Source organism: Panulirus ornatus, chromosome 56, assembly GCF_036320965.1.
Source record: "Panulirus ornatus isolate Po-2019 chromosome 56, ASM3632096v1, whole genome shotgun sequence".
Classification (NCBI taxonomy): domain Eukaryota; kingdom Metazoa; phylum Arthropoda; class Malacostraca; order Decapoda; family Palinuridae; genus Panulirus; species Panulirus ornatus.
In genome coordinates, this window is record NC_092279.1 from 22885078 (window position 1) to 22902002 (window position 16925).

The 16925-nt window shown below is 38.7% G+C and overlaps 2 protein-coding genes across 5 annotated transcripts in view; one reads left to right on the top strand and one right to left on the bottom strand.

The window, feature by feature from the left end:
- LOC139766015 (golgin subfamily A member 1-like) overlaps positions 1-11067 on the bottom strand; it is a 60989-nt gene extending 49922 nt beyond the window's left edge. For both annotated transcript variants that reach the window (XM_071694104.1, XM_071694103.1), the window contains exons 1-3: positions 10954-11067; positions 1181-1442; positions 928-1056 (exon numbers count right to left, since the gene is read on the bottom strand). In XM_071694104.1, coding sequence (XP_071550205.1) covers positions 928-1056; positions 1181-1426 — 375 coding nt within the window. In that variant the 5' untranslated portion in view covers positions 1427-1442; positions 10954-11067. The remainder of the gene's footprint in view (positions 1-927; positions 1057-1180; positions 1443-10953) is intronic.
- Positions 11068-14930: 3863 nt separating this feature from the next.
- LOC139766017 (anoctamin-5) overlaps positions 14931-16925 on the top strand; it is a 131442-nt gene continuing 129447 nt past the window's right edge. Inside the window, exons 1-2 of one of the 3 annotated variants that reach the window (XM_071694107.1) lie at positions 14932-15115; positions 15402-15693. The gene's annotated coding sequence lies outside the window, so the exon portion shown is untranslated. Of the gene's footprint in view, positions 15116-15401; positions 15694-16925 lie in introns of all 3 variants that reach the window. The other 2 variants (XM_071694108.1, XM_071694110.1) reach the window with 2 other exon arrangements.

Below are 16925 nucleotides of genomic sequence, written 5' to 3' on the forward strand. Positions count from 1 at the left end.
GATTGCCATGCATTGTCATGTCGCATTGAGAGTGGGCTATCCAAAGGAAAGATAAGGATCCTTCTGTAACTAATTGAAATTACTAGCAAGCACCTATAAATGACAAAATACAAGATACATTCTGCAGGTTTTCAGGTGCAATAAAATGGACTCATTTATCTACTTATAAATATGATGCCCATTCCCTTCCGGAACTCCTTCAAGGGGGTGGCCACCGCAACAAAAGTCTCCATAACTAGTGAACTCCAATACTGTTTCTTAGCCTTTAGTGCCTCACCCTTAACAGGCCAGTGGCAGAGGGCAACGACTGCACAGTGTTTTCAGAGGCTTGTTGTAAATGTTCATACCAAATACTTCTACCTAATATGTCTACCACATATTCCTGACTAATATTTTAACATAATGCTCCTGTATGATATTCAAACCTACATATTTACCTGTTGTTCCTTACTAAAGTTTCTGTGTAATGTTCCTTCCTACTACTTCTATCTATAGCTTCTACCATTTCACCAAAGGCAGGGATAGTGCACAGCACTCACAACAGGAAAATCTAGAGTGACAAAGAATGAGGTAAGTTGAATGTTGTCAAGTGTTATGTGTGACAAAGAGAGATTGCATATTCATGGACAGAATGCCAGTAGTCCATACATGGTTGAGGCAGAAAGATAAAACTATGACCTGGTTCAGTGGAGTGCAACTTGACATCCATTGAAGAGCTGGCTCACAATGCAGCCATCACTAACACTCCATCTGATATCTAGGAGGGTAGTATAAGTAAGTACCTCCCTGCTCGGTGGATGCCTACCAACTACTATGCAAAATTGAAATCAACAATTTAATAACTAGTTTTACCCATATTCTTTCAGATATTTAGCCTAGTCTCTTCAAAACTTTGAGACAACCAACAATGAGGAGACATAAAATTACTTTGTTGTGTTCTTCCTGTAACTTCCCTCTCCATTCCTGCTCTCGTGCATTTAATCGTTCAAGAGATGCATCCTGCTGTGTTTCCAATGCTGTTCGTAATTTTGTGATCTCACGCTCTAACTCTTGCACCTGAAAAATCATTTCATGATTACCTATTTATCTAAGAGGAATTCAAAATTGAATATTCTTACACAATTCATGATAATACAAATCATACTGGGTTTTGATGAGAAATGAAGCTAAATGTACACACCACATCATGACTGTTGATGGACTTTTCATTATCAGCTGGAGATTGAGGCGGGGAAATAGGCAATCCAACTGCTTGGAGTGATGCTGTAGAAGCTTGACGAGAGTGACGAGATCTAGGAGTTAGACTCCCAGGAGTGTGTTGTGAAGAACGTTGCCGAGAACCACTTAATGACGTCAGAGCTTGTGGAGAAGTTAGCTTTTTCAAGTCTGCCACATCTCCAATCTTACTTTTCAAATTGACAAACATACTGACAGATTGTTTTCTGTAAGAAAACATGTGATTATCACCTCACTATTCTTTTACAGTGATAAAGTAATTTGTATAATGTATGAAATAATATTTTTGATTCTAGTTATCCAATTCAATCAGGAGGATCAGATATAGCAGTCCCTACAACATCACTTATCCCCCATTTCTTTTTACATCAACACATGTCCAATGTATTATGTGGACCATGAACTTCCACTCACAAAAGCACTTTCTACTATCTCTCTTTACCCACTCAGATTTGTCAATTCTGACCAAGGTCTCCATTCATGCCACTTTTAAACATAAAACACTTCCATTTCATTCAATCCCAAGTCACTCCTCTAACATCCTTATCTCAATCATTCCAAAACCTAAGCAAATTTCTCACAAAACCTATCCATCATTTCTATGGACTAACCTTTCTTCTTATCATCTACTGACATACAAATTACTTTCTTGACCAGCCTATCATCTGCCATGCATTCTGCATGGCCACACCGCCTTAAAAGACTTTTATCCAAATGAGGAGAGACTGAGGATATATGCAACAGAAGAGACAGGAACAAGGACAAGGGAAAGACCAAGGGCAAGATGGAAGGATGGAGAGACAGATGTTTTGAGCTAATGGGGCTCGAACATGCAAGAGGTTGTGAGATGTGTATGGGACTGGGCAGACTGATGCAATGAGATACACAGAATGTGACATGCTTTCACTGTGCTGAACTATGCATACAGAGTGATTAAGGGAACCAAAGAAAGGTCTGTGAGGCATGGTTGTGGACTGGAGGAATTTGATTTTGATGCACTGTACATGATAGCTGGAGAGATGTGAGCACATGAGAGCTGCTTCTTCGACCATTCCAGCCACTACATCAACATTGTGGGATACAGTGAACAAGCATGAATAAAACTGAGTTAAATACTTCTTCACACTAAAGGGGACGGGAGCGGGGGGCTGGAAACCCTCCCCTCCTTGTATTTTATCTTTCTAAAAGAGGAAACAGAAGAAGGAGTCACGTGGGGAGTGCTCATCCTCCTCGAAGGCTCAGATTGGGGTGTCTAAATGTGTGTGGATGTAACCAAGATGAGAAAAAAGGAGAGATAGGTAGTATGTTTGAGAAAAGGAACCTGGATGTTTTGGCTCTGAGGGAAACGAAGCTCAAGGGTAAAGGGGAAGAGTGGTTTGGGAATGTCTTGGGAGTAAAGTCAGGGGTTAATGAGAGGACAAGAGCAAGGGAAGGAGTAGCACTACTCCTGAAACAGGAGTGGTGGGAGTATGTGATGGAGTGTAAGAAAGTAAACTCTAGATTGATATGGGTAAAACTGAAAGTGGATGGATAGAGATGGGTGATTATTGGTACATATGCACCTGGGCATGAGAAGAAAGATCATGAGAGGTAAGTGTTTTGGTAGCAGCTGAGTGAGTGTGTTAGTAGTTTTGATGCATGAGACCAGGTTATAGCGATGAGTGATTTGAATGCAAAGGTGAGTAATGTGGCAGTTGAGGGAATAATTGGTGTACATGGGGTGTTCAGTGTTGTAAATGGAAATGGTGAAGAGCTTGTAGATCTATGTACATTTATGGTTTAAAAAGAAAGATATACATAAGCATACATATGTAAGTAGGAGAGATGGCCAGAGAGTGTTATTGGATTATGTGTTAATTGATAGGCGTGCAAAAGAGAGACTTTTGGATGTTAATGTGCTGAGAGGTGCAACTGGAGGGATGTCTGATCATTATCTTGTGGAGGCGAAGGTGAAGATTTGTAGAGGTTTTTGGAGGTGAAGATGAAGATTTGTAGAGGTTTTCAGAAAAGAAGAGAGAATGTTGGGGTAAAAAGAGCAGTGAGAGTAAGTGAACTTGGGAAGAAGACATGTGGGAGGAAGTACCAGGAGAGACTGAGTACAGAATGGAAAAAAATGAGAACAAAGGACATAAGGGGAGTGGGGGAGGAATGGGATGTATTTAGGGAAGCAGTGATGGCTTGTGCAAAATATGCTTGTGGCATAAGAAGCATGGGAGGTGGGCAGATTAGAAAGGGTAGTGAGTGGTGGGATGAAGAAGTAAGATTATTAGTGAAAGAGAAGAGAGAGGCATTTGGACAATTTTTGCAGGGAAATAATGCAAATGACTGGGAGATGTATAAAACAAAGAGACAAGAGATCAAGAGAAGGGTGCAAAAGGTGAAAAAGAGGACAAATGAGAGTTGGGGTGAGAGTATCATTAAATTTTAGGGAGAATAAAAAGATGTTTTGGAAGGAGGTAAATTAAGTGCGTAAGACAAGGGAACAAATGGGAACTTCAGTGAAGAGGGCAAGTGGGGAGGTGATAACAAGTAGTGGTGATGTGAGAAGGAGATGGAGTGAGTATTTTGAAGGTTTGTTGAATGTGTTTGATGATAGAGTGGCAGATATAGGGTGTTTTGGTCAAGGTGGTGTGCAAAGTGAGAGGGTTAGGGAAAATGATTTGGTAAACAGAGAAGAGGTAGCAAAAGCTTTGTGGAAGATGAAAGCCAGCAAGGCAACAGGTTTGGATGGTATTGCAGTGGGATTTGTTAAAAAAAGGGGGTGACTGTACTGCTGACTGGTTGGTAAGGCTATCTAATGTATGTGACTCATGGTGAGGTGCCTGAGGATTGGCAGAATGCTTGCATAGTGCCTATGTAAAAAGGCAAAGAGGATAAACGTGAGTGCTCAAATTACAGAGGTATAAGTTTGTTGAGTATTCCTGGGAAATTATATGGGAGGGTATTGACTGACAGGTTGAAGGCATGTACAGAGCATCAGATTGCGGAAGAGCAGTATGGTTTCAGAAGTAGTAGAGGATGTGTGGATCAGGTGTTTGCTTTGAAGAATGTATGTGAGAAATACTTAGAAAAGCAAATGGATTTGTATGTAGCACTTATGGATCTGGAGAAGGCATATGACAGAGTTGACAGAGATGCTCTGTGGAAGGTATTAAGAATATATGGTGTGGGAGGCAAGTTGTTAGAAGCAGTGAAAAGTTTTTATCGAGGATGTAAAGCATGTGTACGTGTAGGAAGAGAGGAAAGTGATTGGTTCTCAGTGAATGTAGGTTTGTGGCAGGGGTGTGTGATGTCTCCATGGTTGTTTAATATGTTTATGGATGGGGTTGTTAGGGAGGTGAATGCAAGAGTTTTGGAAAGAGGATGTTGTGGATGAGAGATTGGGAAGTGAGTCATTTGTTGTTCACTGATGATACAGCGCTGGTGGATGATTCGTGTGAGAAACTGCAGAAGCTGGTGACTGGGTTTGGTAAAGTGTGTGAAAGAAGAAAGATGAGAGTAAATGTGAATAAGAGCAAGGTTATTAGGTACAGTAGGGTTGAGGGACAAGTCAACTGGGAGGTAAGTCTGAATGGAGAAAAACTGGAGGAAGTGAGGTGTTTTAGATATCTGGGAGTGGATTTGGCAGCAGATGGAACCATCGAAGCGAGAGCGAATCGTAGGGTGGGGGAGGGGGCGAAAGTTCTGGGAGCATTGAAGAATGTGTGGAAGTCGAGAACATTATCTCTGAAAGTAAAAATGGGTATGTTTGAAGGAATAGTGGTTCCAACAATGTTATATGGTTGCAAGGCGTGGGCTATGGATAAAGTTGTGCGCAGGAGGGTGGATGTGCTGGAAATGAGATGTCTGAGGACAATATGTGGTGTGAGGTGGTTTGATCGAGTAAGTAATAATATTGTAAGAGAGATGTGTGGTAATAAAAAGAGTGTGGTTGAGAGAGCAGAAGAGGGTGTGTTGAAATGGTTTGGCCACATGGAGAGAATGAGTGAGGAAAGATTGACAAAGAGGATATATGTGTCAGAGGTGGAGGGAACGAGGAGAAGTGGGAGACCAAATTGGAGGTAAAAAGATGGAGTGAAAAAGATTTTGAGTGATCGGGGCCTGAACATGCAGGAGGGTGAAAGGCGTGCAAGGAATAGAGTCAACTGGAACGATGTGGTATACCAGGGTCGACGTGCTATCAATGGATTGAACCAGGGCATGTGAAGCATCTGGGGTAAACCATGGAAAGTTCTGTGGGGCCTGGATGTGAAAAGGGAGCTGTGGTTTTCGGTGCATTATGACATGACAGCTAGAGACTGAATGTGAACGAAAGTAGCCTTTGCTGTCTTTTCGTAGCGCTACCTTGTGCACATTTGGGGGGAGGGGGTGGTTATTTTCATGTGTGGTGGGGTGGCGATGGGAATGAATAAAGGCAGACAGTATGAATTATGTGCATGTGTATATATGTATATGTCTGTGTGTGTATACATATGTATACGTTGAGATGTATAGGTATGTATATTTGCGTGTGTGGATGTGTATGTACATACATGTGTATGTAGGTGGGTTGGGCCATTCTTTCGTCTGTTTCCTTGCACTACCTCGCTAACGTGGGAGACAGCGACAAAGCAAAAAAATATAAAATAAATACTTCTTCACACCAAATAATCTTCTCGTCTTCATTTTTCTTTGAGTCTACTCTTTTAATTCCAAATATAAAACTCAAATTATCCATCTCTACTCCACTTAACTTTTAGCTATCTTGACCTTTATACACCATCTTTGTTGGGCAGAGCACTAGTTGGAGCAAGCTTTTGTGCACTCTACACTTTATTCTTTTTTCCATTCACAGCTTTAAGCACACCCCATTTATTTCTCCCTTGCATGAATACTTTCAACTAAAGCTTTCTCAACATCATCCTTACTAAACCTCAGTCCCAAAAATCTAAACCCATCCAAAACTCTCAATTCTCTACCATGTAAACTGATATTACAATACAAACTCCCTTTTCAAAACTTGTATCATACTTTTATTTGGATTCACTTTAAGCACCCTCTTCCCATGCATATCATTGAATAAGCCCATCCATCTATCTAATTTTTCCTTTGGTGTAGCAAATAACATAGCATCATCCACATACAACACCTGCAGGAACTTTCAATATGCTTCTCCATATATGACAACTACTCTACATTAATCCCACCTCATTCTTATCACTGATTAAATATTAACATGAGAAGATTCTGCTAATAAAAACATCACAAAACATATAAATCCAACTACATACAGCTACTTATCAATTAGTAAACATCAAAGATAAGTAGAAGTGTGTTAAATTTATGGCACAGATGCATTCACGTGTTTTGATATCAAAGTGACTGTAGGGTTATGTATTTTTACCATATATGTATATATATGTATGACTCATGGTGAGGTGCCTGAGGATTGGCGGAATGCTTGCATAGTGCCATTGTACAAAGGCAAAGGGGATAAGAGTGAGTGCTCAAATTACAGAGGTATAAGTTTGTTGAGTATTCCTGGTAAATTATATGGGAGGGTATTGATTGAGAGGGTGAAGGCATGTACAGAGCATCAGATTGGGGAAGAGCAGTGTGGTTTCAGAAGTGGTAGAGGATGTGTGGATCAGGTGTTTGCTTTGAAGAATGTATGTGAGAAATACTTAGAAAAGCAAATGGATTTGTATGTAGCATTTATGGATCTGGAGAAGGCATATGATAGAGTTGATAGAGATGCTCTGTGGAAGGTATTAAGAATATATGGTGTGGGAGGAAAGTTGTTAGAAGCAGTGAAAAGTTTTTATCGAGGATGTAAGGCATGTGTACGTGTAGGAAGAGAGGAAAGTGATTGGTTCTCAGTGAATGTAGGTTTGCGGCAGGGGTGTGTGATGTCTCCATGGTTGTTTAATTTGTTTATGGATGGGGTTGTTAGGGAGGTAAATGCAAGAGTTTTGGAAAGAGGGGCAAGTATGAAGTCTGTTGGGGATGAGAGAGCTTGGGAAGTGAGTCAGTTGTTGTTCGCTGATGATACAGCGCTGGTGGCGGATTCATGTGAGAAACTGCAGAAGCTGGTGACGGAGTTTGGTAAAGTGTGTGGAAGAAGAAAGTTAAGAGTAAATGTCAATAAGAGCAAGGTTATTAGGTACAGCAGGGTTGAGGGTCAAGTCAATTGGGAGGTGAGTTTGAATGGTGAGAGGCTGGAGGAAGTGAAGTGTTTTAGATATCTGGGAGTGGATCTGTCAGCGGATGGAACCATGGAAGCGGAAGTGGATCATAGGGTGGGGGAGGGGGCGAAAATTTTGGGAGCCTTGAAAAATGTGTGGAAGTCGAGAACATTATCTCGGAAAGCAAAAATGGGTATGTTTGAAGGAATAGTAGTTCCAACAATGTTGTATGGTTGCGAGGCGTGGGCTATGGATAGAGTTGTGCGTAGGAGGATGGATGTGCTGGAAATGAGATGTTTGAGGACAATGTGTGGTGTGAGGTGGTTTGATCGAGTAAGTAACGTAAGGGTAAGAGAGATGTGTGGAAATAAAAAGAGCGTGGTTGAGAGAGCAGAAGAGGGTGTTTTGAAATGGTTTGGGCACATGGAGAGAATGAGTGAGGAAAGATTGACCAAGAGGATATATGTGTCGGAGGTGGAGGGAACGAGGAGAAGAGGGAGACCAAATTGGAGGTGGAAAGATGGAGTGAAAAGGATTTTGTGTGATCGGGGCCTGAACATGCAGGAGGGTGAAAGGAGGGCAAGGAATAGAGTGAATTGGAGCGATGTGGTATACAGGGGTTGACGTGCTGTCAGTGGATTGAATCAAGGCATGTGAAGCGTCTGGGGTAAACCATGGAAAGCTGTGTAGGTATGTATATTTGCGTGTGTGGACGTGTGTATGTACATGTGTATGGGGGGGGTTGGGCCATTTCTTTCGTCTGTTTCCTTGCGCTACCTCGCAAACGCGGGAGACAGCGACAAAGTATAAAAAAAAAAAAAAAAAAAAAAAAAAAAAAATGTATAGGAGGTTCAGTACAGAATAAGACATCCCACAGTACAATGAGAAAAGCACTGTAGCTATCTATATTTATACCATGAAAAAATGGCTTAAGTTTTCCATATAAAATCCTCATTATCACTAAAAAGTTACATACAGCACCAGATAACATATTCATGACTTTTACTGTATATGAGATCTTTTTCATGTTTATAACACTGCAATTCTCCCTCTGTTTCACTTCCACGTCTGCTTCTGTTGTGGATGTTCTGTAAAATGCATTCCTATGATAAGCAAATTACATACTGGCATAATTCTGTAACCATGAAGTAAATGAACCTTGATTCTGATACAATATAATAATAACTACAATAAAAATGATAGAATTAGCTAGTTAGGCTAACTCAGTTTAGTCAAGTTTTGTTTTAGTATGAACATAAAAAATAAACCAAACAACCAGAAATAAATCTAAGTTCATGTATTATAAGCTCCTACTCCTAACCAGTGTCTCAAAACTAAAGGTAATACAAACTCATGTTCATAACACTGCACTTTTCCCTCTGTTTCATTTCCATGTCTACTTCTGTTGTGGATGTTATGTAAAATGCAATGATAGAGTGGCAGATATAGGGTGTTTTGGTCGAGGTGGTGTGCAAAGTGAGAGGATTAGGGAGAATGATTTGGTAAACAGAGAAGAGGTAGTAAAAGCTTTGTGGAAGCCGGCGAGGCAGCAGGTTTAGATGGTATCCTATGATAAGCAAATTACATACTGCCATCATTCTGTAACCATGGAATAAATGAACCTTGATACTGACACAATATAATAATAACTACACTAAAAATCATAGAATTAGCTAATTAGGCTGACTCAGTTTAGTCTTGTTTTGTTTTAACATGAACATAAAAAATAAACCAAACAACCAGAAATAAATTTAAGCTCATGTAACATTCCTAACCACTGTTTTAAAACTAAAGTTAATACAAACTCATACAATTCTCTGAGAGACACTATATAAGCTATCGTTTTGATCATTACAAGCTCCCTTGAAAGTTTAATTCTCTTCAAATCAATCTGATATATATCTGAAGTCATTCTTGGTGAAAATATCATATTTTTTCAAGGAACATGTACTTAAAAGTTCTGAAGATATCTTCTGGTAATTTACTTATTTAACTATGAAACAAAACTAGCTTTAGATACATGGAAATTCTACTTTGCAATGGTAGTATAGGATTTACAGACCAAAATCCAATTTGTGGAGCAATATAATTTATTCCAAAATGTTGAATATGGCAACAAAGTCAGAGAAAATGTGAGGCTGATCACTGTAAACGTATGAGACACACTTTTAAAAAAAATCAAGGGAACTTATGTAAACCTTTACCTAATCTCTTTTGCTGCCAAAATTTTTGTAACTTTTCCATATTCTTGCTGAAATATACCAGCCATTCTCACGATTGAGCATTGCACCAAATGCCAACATACAAAAAACAAGTGACAGAGGGGCATTTTGTACTACTGCCTATTTTACCCACAAGATACTCATTCTACATGGCCATCAACAGCAGACCAAATTAATGTTAGTATATTTTCTAGTTTACATCTCATTTGCAAGGGGAGGTAAGGTTATATTCAAATAGGCTATGTTAGGTTTAATCAACATTTTCATCAATCAACAACGTACATCTTCCCTAACACCCATAGCCCTCATCCCACGTAATAGTGTACAATATAATTTAAAACTCCAAATTACATAATCACATCTTACAATCTATTGTCTAAACACAACTCCTACCGCAGAACAAAGGCATTCAATATCCAGGGCTAAACTGGTAACATGACTATTTTCCTTATGTTTTGAGTATTATAATTTAGACATGTTTCGATTCTGAATATATGATCCCTAAGTTTTCCCTGATATTCATAACTTTCACCACCATCACATTCTGTACTACAATACACCAGGATACTCCAAAGCACATTCCATAACTCTTTTTGTATTCTCTAAGTGCTATATCAACAGTGAACTAAATCATATGATATCCAAGAATAGTTTCAATTTGCAGCTAATCTAAATTTTCCAAAAGTAACTCTGAACATGCCCCAACACTCATTCCATATTACAAGCACTAATTTACCATTGAAAAACAATATCTCACACATTCCAAAAGTAATACATATCGGTACCTTGATTATGGGTATCACTGTCCTATATTTTTTTTAACCAAACGTTTTTCATGAGCTTCACTGCCCTCCCCAATATCAACATGTTCATTATTGTGGAATACAAAACTTTATATAATGTTCTGCTTTTCTTATTCTATTCGCTAGACATAATATCTGTGGGGTAAAATATGAACTATAATTCAAAGAAAATATAGCGGCGGGACTAAATCGCTAACTTCCCAAACTATGGTCTGGGGTGACCTGAGAAACCAGGAAATCACCACAATATTGGGAATCTGATATTGTCATTCAGTATGTTTTATATACAACACCAGCAACCCCTTTCGATAATCTTAACCAACACTGCCTAATTCTGTTTAGGAAAGGAGCCAATTTATTCATGAAATATGGTCACATTGATAGCTAAAATATCTGACCAACTCATTATAGTACGATCGTCTTCCAAGTCACTGCAGCATTACCTCGGTTTTCCAGTCATGTAATATTTATCAGTATACCTTTACATAACTGTGAAAGTCTCTCGGATATACAATATACTGATCTTACCTCTGTTAGAGTATAATTTGATAGACATCAGCTGCTGTTTGCCATAGCCAATCGTTCGACGTCAACAACATAAAAGTGTTCGGAACCCGAGAAATATTTAGCAATTACGCCAACATTAATCTATAAAAACAATATAAAACGCATTCCCTTTGTATATTTCAAAGATATTTAGACATAAGTAATCTAAAATAGTAAATACTGACGTAGCATGGATAAATAATTTACGAAAGATGGAAACTATTCGAAATTAAAGTCTAAATCACTTCTTACATACGAAGTCAAGCAATTCCTGACTATCACTGGCACAAGTGTCTAAAACGGAACAATAATATCACATCAACGAGAAAGAAAACTTGCCCACAATGTAAAGCTTATCAGTCCATGTTATAAAAATTAACACTTTCTCTTCGAAAGAGGAAACCCCAAAGCCATTCTATGAATATTCATGGTAAGGGGTTCACGTCCTTTGGGCCTTATTTATTAAACATTCATCTATTACTATGACGTAAAAACCTGCAAGTTGGGGAGGGGCAGGAAAAAAATATATCTACATGAACTAGGTTTTCAAAATACTAACGTCGAATATTCTATAATTTGAACCGGTTTCAAGGTTAGAGAGTGTGGGGGCTAGTGACCAAAGCTAATGACACTTAAAAAGTTCTTTCTCATTTGACTATATACGAATGCTGAGGATGAATCTCTTTTAAACATAAAAGAAAATGAAGTGAGATGTATGACTATATAATCTAAATGAATAATGGTGGCTTGTCTTGTTCGATCTTAAACTTTATGGAATTCACAGGCGTGACTTATGCAGTCTTTAATTAAAGTTTGCTGATTCAAGACCTCTCATTTATGCAAGTGAAATCTAATAATGTTCTGTTGTGACTGGACGTGATACAGTTCAAAATACTGTATCCTGCATCAAATTACGAAGAGGAAGTTTTCCTTACAACTTAACGAAAATCTTATTTAAACATCCTCATGCAATTTGGGTCTTATCTAACATCATTATGGGCACTTCTATGACACATGTAAAGATTATTTTACTTCTTCATTCTCTCTCGAATTGAGACTCTCACTAATCAAAAAGTGATAATCCCAAAATGCAACTTTGTATCTCTAAAGTAATAGTTTAGTAATTTGGCTTAGTAAAATCTGACAGTCATTCCAAGTAAACTTCGTTCTCATCAATAGTCAAATAAAGTCACAAGTTGCAAAAATAGTGTAAGAGGAAATAATAATAATAATAATAATAATAATAATAATAATAATAATTATAATAATAATAATAATAATGCATAACTATTTATGTAACAATATGGTGTCTTACCCGCAGTCCTTCTCCACGTGGGGTTGCTGTAATGGCGGGATACTAGTGTTTACAAACTATAGTTCCAATCTCATAGGACGTGAGTGACCTTGGTTTCTTGTGTAACCAAGGGGAATCGGGTGCAAGTGCCCTCAGGCTTAATGGGAATCAACCACCTCCATGTTGTAGGCCTCTTCAGCTATGGGCATCAGGGTACACACCGTTTGAAAACTTTTCATATTAGGTACCTTCGGCCATGACTCGTATCTCCTACAGTAGCAACCACGGGATCTCGACATCGTCTCCTTTCTCCTACAGCAGCAGGTACATGAGACCTTAGCAACGACTCCTTCATCCTGCAACACAACCTAAGGACATCACCAACGCCTCTTCCCTTCCGCAACACCACAAAAAAGGTAACTAACTACTTCCTTCTGCAGTATGTAAGAGGACCTAAACCACACCTCTCGATCTGCCTTTAAACTAGCAGTAGCTCTTGTCCCGGAATCTTCTCACCTTTGTACTTATCATTACGACATTGTTTTGGGACCCCAGTTACTGCATTCACCTCTCAGTCCTTATATTCCTGGTGATGGACACTCCTGTAGCGGTATATGTGGCAACCTGGGGCTGGGAGGGAGGTGAGTGGGGCTGGGAAAGCTTCATATATTCCGCCATCCCAACATCTCTGTTTGTGAATATGTTCAGTGATTCAGAGATTTGTGGTCTTTGTTTTTCTTTTCAGTTGTAAAACAATTGCTGAACTGTCATTAGATGGTTAAGAATTATATGACGATTCCCCAAAATGCTATGTTGAAACTCCTAGGTCAATTGTGTAGCTTAAAATTCAGTTATTAAGCTTCGAATTAAGTACACGATTTATTTATTCTAGAGTTTCTTAGTAGTTGATCTCTAAAGAAGTAATATAAGTTGATGAATAAGAAGTTTTTCTTTTTTTCTAGTTTTGATCGAAGTTTTTTGGCCCGAAAAATACTCAACAATTGACTCATTTTTACTCATTTTTTTATTAGATTTTGTTAAAGATCTCAGTAAAGAAATTACTTTTCATTTGATAAGATTTTGGTGTCCACATGCTGTAATATCTGTTATCAAGCTTTGTCGTAATTATGTTTGGTATACCTCATAATTATTCGCTTCCTGTCGGCTCCAGGAACCATTATGATATATTTACTACTAATATTTAAGATTTATAACCATATTATGCAGTATTTAAGTTGAAACCAAAAACACATGTGAACAAAGGCCATATATGCGGTGAGAGCGTGTCTGATCTTAGTTATCTTTGACATATGAAAGTGTTCAAGATTCTTCAATTAGTGATTATAACGACGCTGACATATTAATAACCGTGGCATTTGATAAATCCCAAATAATCAACATGCATGCAGTAAGTAATGGTACTGCATGCTGTGAGAAAGTGTATGATCTTTGAATTATTCGATTGATGTTTATGATTTGACGCTGACGGCCTTAGTGACCGTCAGTTGACTGGCATAAAGCCGTAATAACCAGCTAAACCTGTGAGGATTATTTCCACAAAGTCCTTGTATTTTGTCTGTTTGACAGCAGAACACTTAGATTAAGCACCACTACTTATTACTACCCCTTTTCTTTTTTTCATTTCTCTCTCGCGTACAGTGTATGATGTATCGGCTCATTTATATATATATATATATATATATATATATATATATATATATATATATATATATATACATTGTTATCCCTGGGGATAGGGGATTAAGAATACTTCCCACGTATTCCCTGCGTGTCGTAGAAGGCGACTAAAAGGGGAGGGAGCGGGGGGCTGGAAATCCTCTCCTCTCGTTTTTTTTTTTTTTTTTTTAATTTTCCAAAAGGAGGAACAGAGGGGGCCAGGTGAGGATATTCCAAAAAAGGCCCAGTCCTCTGTTCTTAACGCTACCTCGCTAACGCAGGAAATGGCGCATAGTTTAAAAGAAAAAAAAGATATACATTGTGTGTGTGCGTGTGTGTGGTGTTAATGGCGGCGTTGATAAGGGTGCACTTGCCCTTATCGTCTCAACTAACATGAAATCTTTGAACAGACCTTCAGTCACATCCTTTATAAGTATCATTTACTGAAGTAAAATTATATGATCATATATGAATGGCCAGTTTCTTCGTTTTAAGGTTAAAGGCTGGCTTTCTCTTATGTTTTGGCTGGACGATATATGAATACTATCATTATTTTATATGGTGTCAATGACAGTTTTACACGATACTTTAATGTATGAAATTATTTTTGCTTTGGCGGTTTAGAGCTTCAGGCAAACATATTTCACGTTTTATTTGATATATATATATATGATGACATAAATGTACTACTACAAAAACCCATTTCTGAATTGTACCTGTAAATCTTACTGCACAGAATATTTCCGGAAAAGAAAATCGAATGCCCTTGAGTCATCGGAGCACATGGTGCGTGCTAGTCCCGGAACTATGCAAGGAGTGTGTCTAGCTCGTGCATAGTGTGGTGGCTGTGTTGGTGTCGATAGGGAAGCCGTTTCCTCCACGTAACCTAGGCTACCCGTCAGTGTATTGCTGGTGCTGTCGGTGGGGGGGGGGGGGGGGGTAGATATTCCTTCCCTCCACCTAACCTAGGCTTCCCGTCCGCGAGGTTGAGGAAGGCCGCAGTGTTTGCCGCTCGCTTCCACACTGGCTCAGGCTACCCGTCGGTGAGGTGCTGGTGCCGCTGCTGACGGAACCTGCAACTCCTCCCCTCCCTCCGCCACCCTCAGGCTACGCTCACTAGTCTCACCAAGGTCGCAGGTGTGGCTGTGTAATTTCGAGGCAGTTTACTTGTGTGTGAGTGTATTGTGAGTCGTTAGGTTAGATACTTGTCGTACTTATGACTATCAAAATACGTGATAAAGTATATTGTTGGAATAATGATGTAATACATCATGAAATCCTAGGGACCCCATACATGACATCAAATATCCGAAACTATTTTGGTGAAACTTTTCATTTTTGTAAACAAATATCGGAAGAATAATGGTTGTGTCGTTTTATTAGTTTAACATTTCATGTGTTACACTAAATCGTAATATCCAGATTTTTGCCTTTGACCATGATATTTTTTCTTTTATAGTTGGCAATAGCAGAACTAAAGTGTGACCTATATACTTATAAATGAACAGTGTATAAGATGATATTACTTATATACAGAGGGAAAGTTTGTGGAGTACCGACCTTGGTGTAATTCAGTCATCCAGCTTGAACAATAAACCCTTGAAAACGTAAAGCAACTGTGCACCACATTGACTTTGTCAAAGTTTCTCAGAGGATTGCAAGGATCTGTCTGGTAGAAACACCTGCAGAACCGTCAAGAAAGGTCGTCCTGCCTAAAGCAAGAACTCAGGCTGTTAGCAGAAAACTTCAAAGTGAGTCCTACCCGGTATTGTACTGTTGTGGATGAAAGGTAAGTTGAATGAGTAGTATACCAATAGTTTGACTAACATATTATGGTGCAGAAAACTGCTGAAGTAAACGATATAAAGTTGACGATTGATGTAAAGTTTTAAGAAATGCCTGGATTTAATGTTAGGTGACTTTGATATGCCTTCTAGCTTGCATTATTGTACGAATATATTTCAAGTTGTCATAACTAGTTTAACACGATAATGTCATATGGAGCTCATAAAATAGTTTTGAAAAACTAGTTAAGAATACCGGAACTAGTTGATATGTATCATATGAATATGGATTCTGTAATGGAGTAGTGCACCAGAATTTCTGATGTTCGCCGAGTCCCTTAATGGCGAATATCGTATAATTTGGCTGGTAAACTTTAGGTTGCATTGGCTGGTCATTCGCCTGTATCCCTATGGACTTGCTCGATTGTTTGATTACTTTTTTTTAGGAAATGACGTCCTTTCATATCCTTGCCGTGTTTACCCAGTGTTTTATTGCCTGCGTTGATCGTTTGATAGCATGTCCTTTGGCAACTGTGATCTAAAGTTGATTGATTAACGACGTAACAAGTTGATTGGTGGTGAAACGTGTTGCTTGGTTGTTAATGTATGTTGCGATAATTTGTTGATATAATGTTTTATTTTGAGTGGTTAATGGCACATCATCCAGTGGTGATGGAATAAGCATATTAACTTTTTTTGATAGGCTAATACTTATCGCTGTACAGTAGTCGACAGGACGTAGGTCTGTATTTATGTGATTGAATTAGGTTTTATTTCCAAAGTCGTAAGGGCATACTCATTGCTGTCTGATGGGGTAAATGTTCTAAGTTGATCAGATGATAATGAATGGGGTGACATTCTACATTGGCTTCATTATGACATTTTGTTAGATTGTTTCATGGTTGACTTCCTCTATACACTAATTGTAATTACTGATTTGAGTTTTTGTGGTGAGTTAATTACCCTTCACACAATGTGGTGATTGATGGCGTACTGTCCTTTCTTTATTAACATGACTCATGATTTATTGATCGTCCATTTTCTGTTGTGTACATTGACTGATGAGCCAACAGCACCAGTAATAACAGATTTGATGGCCTGTCTGCTCTGCATATTGATAAATTATGATCGGATTAGAGTAGATATGTCTTTCTCTCCTGAGTGATATCCTATTATCCTCGATGCTGGATGGTTTGTTG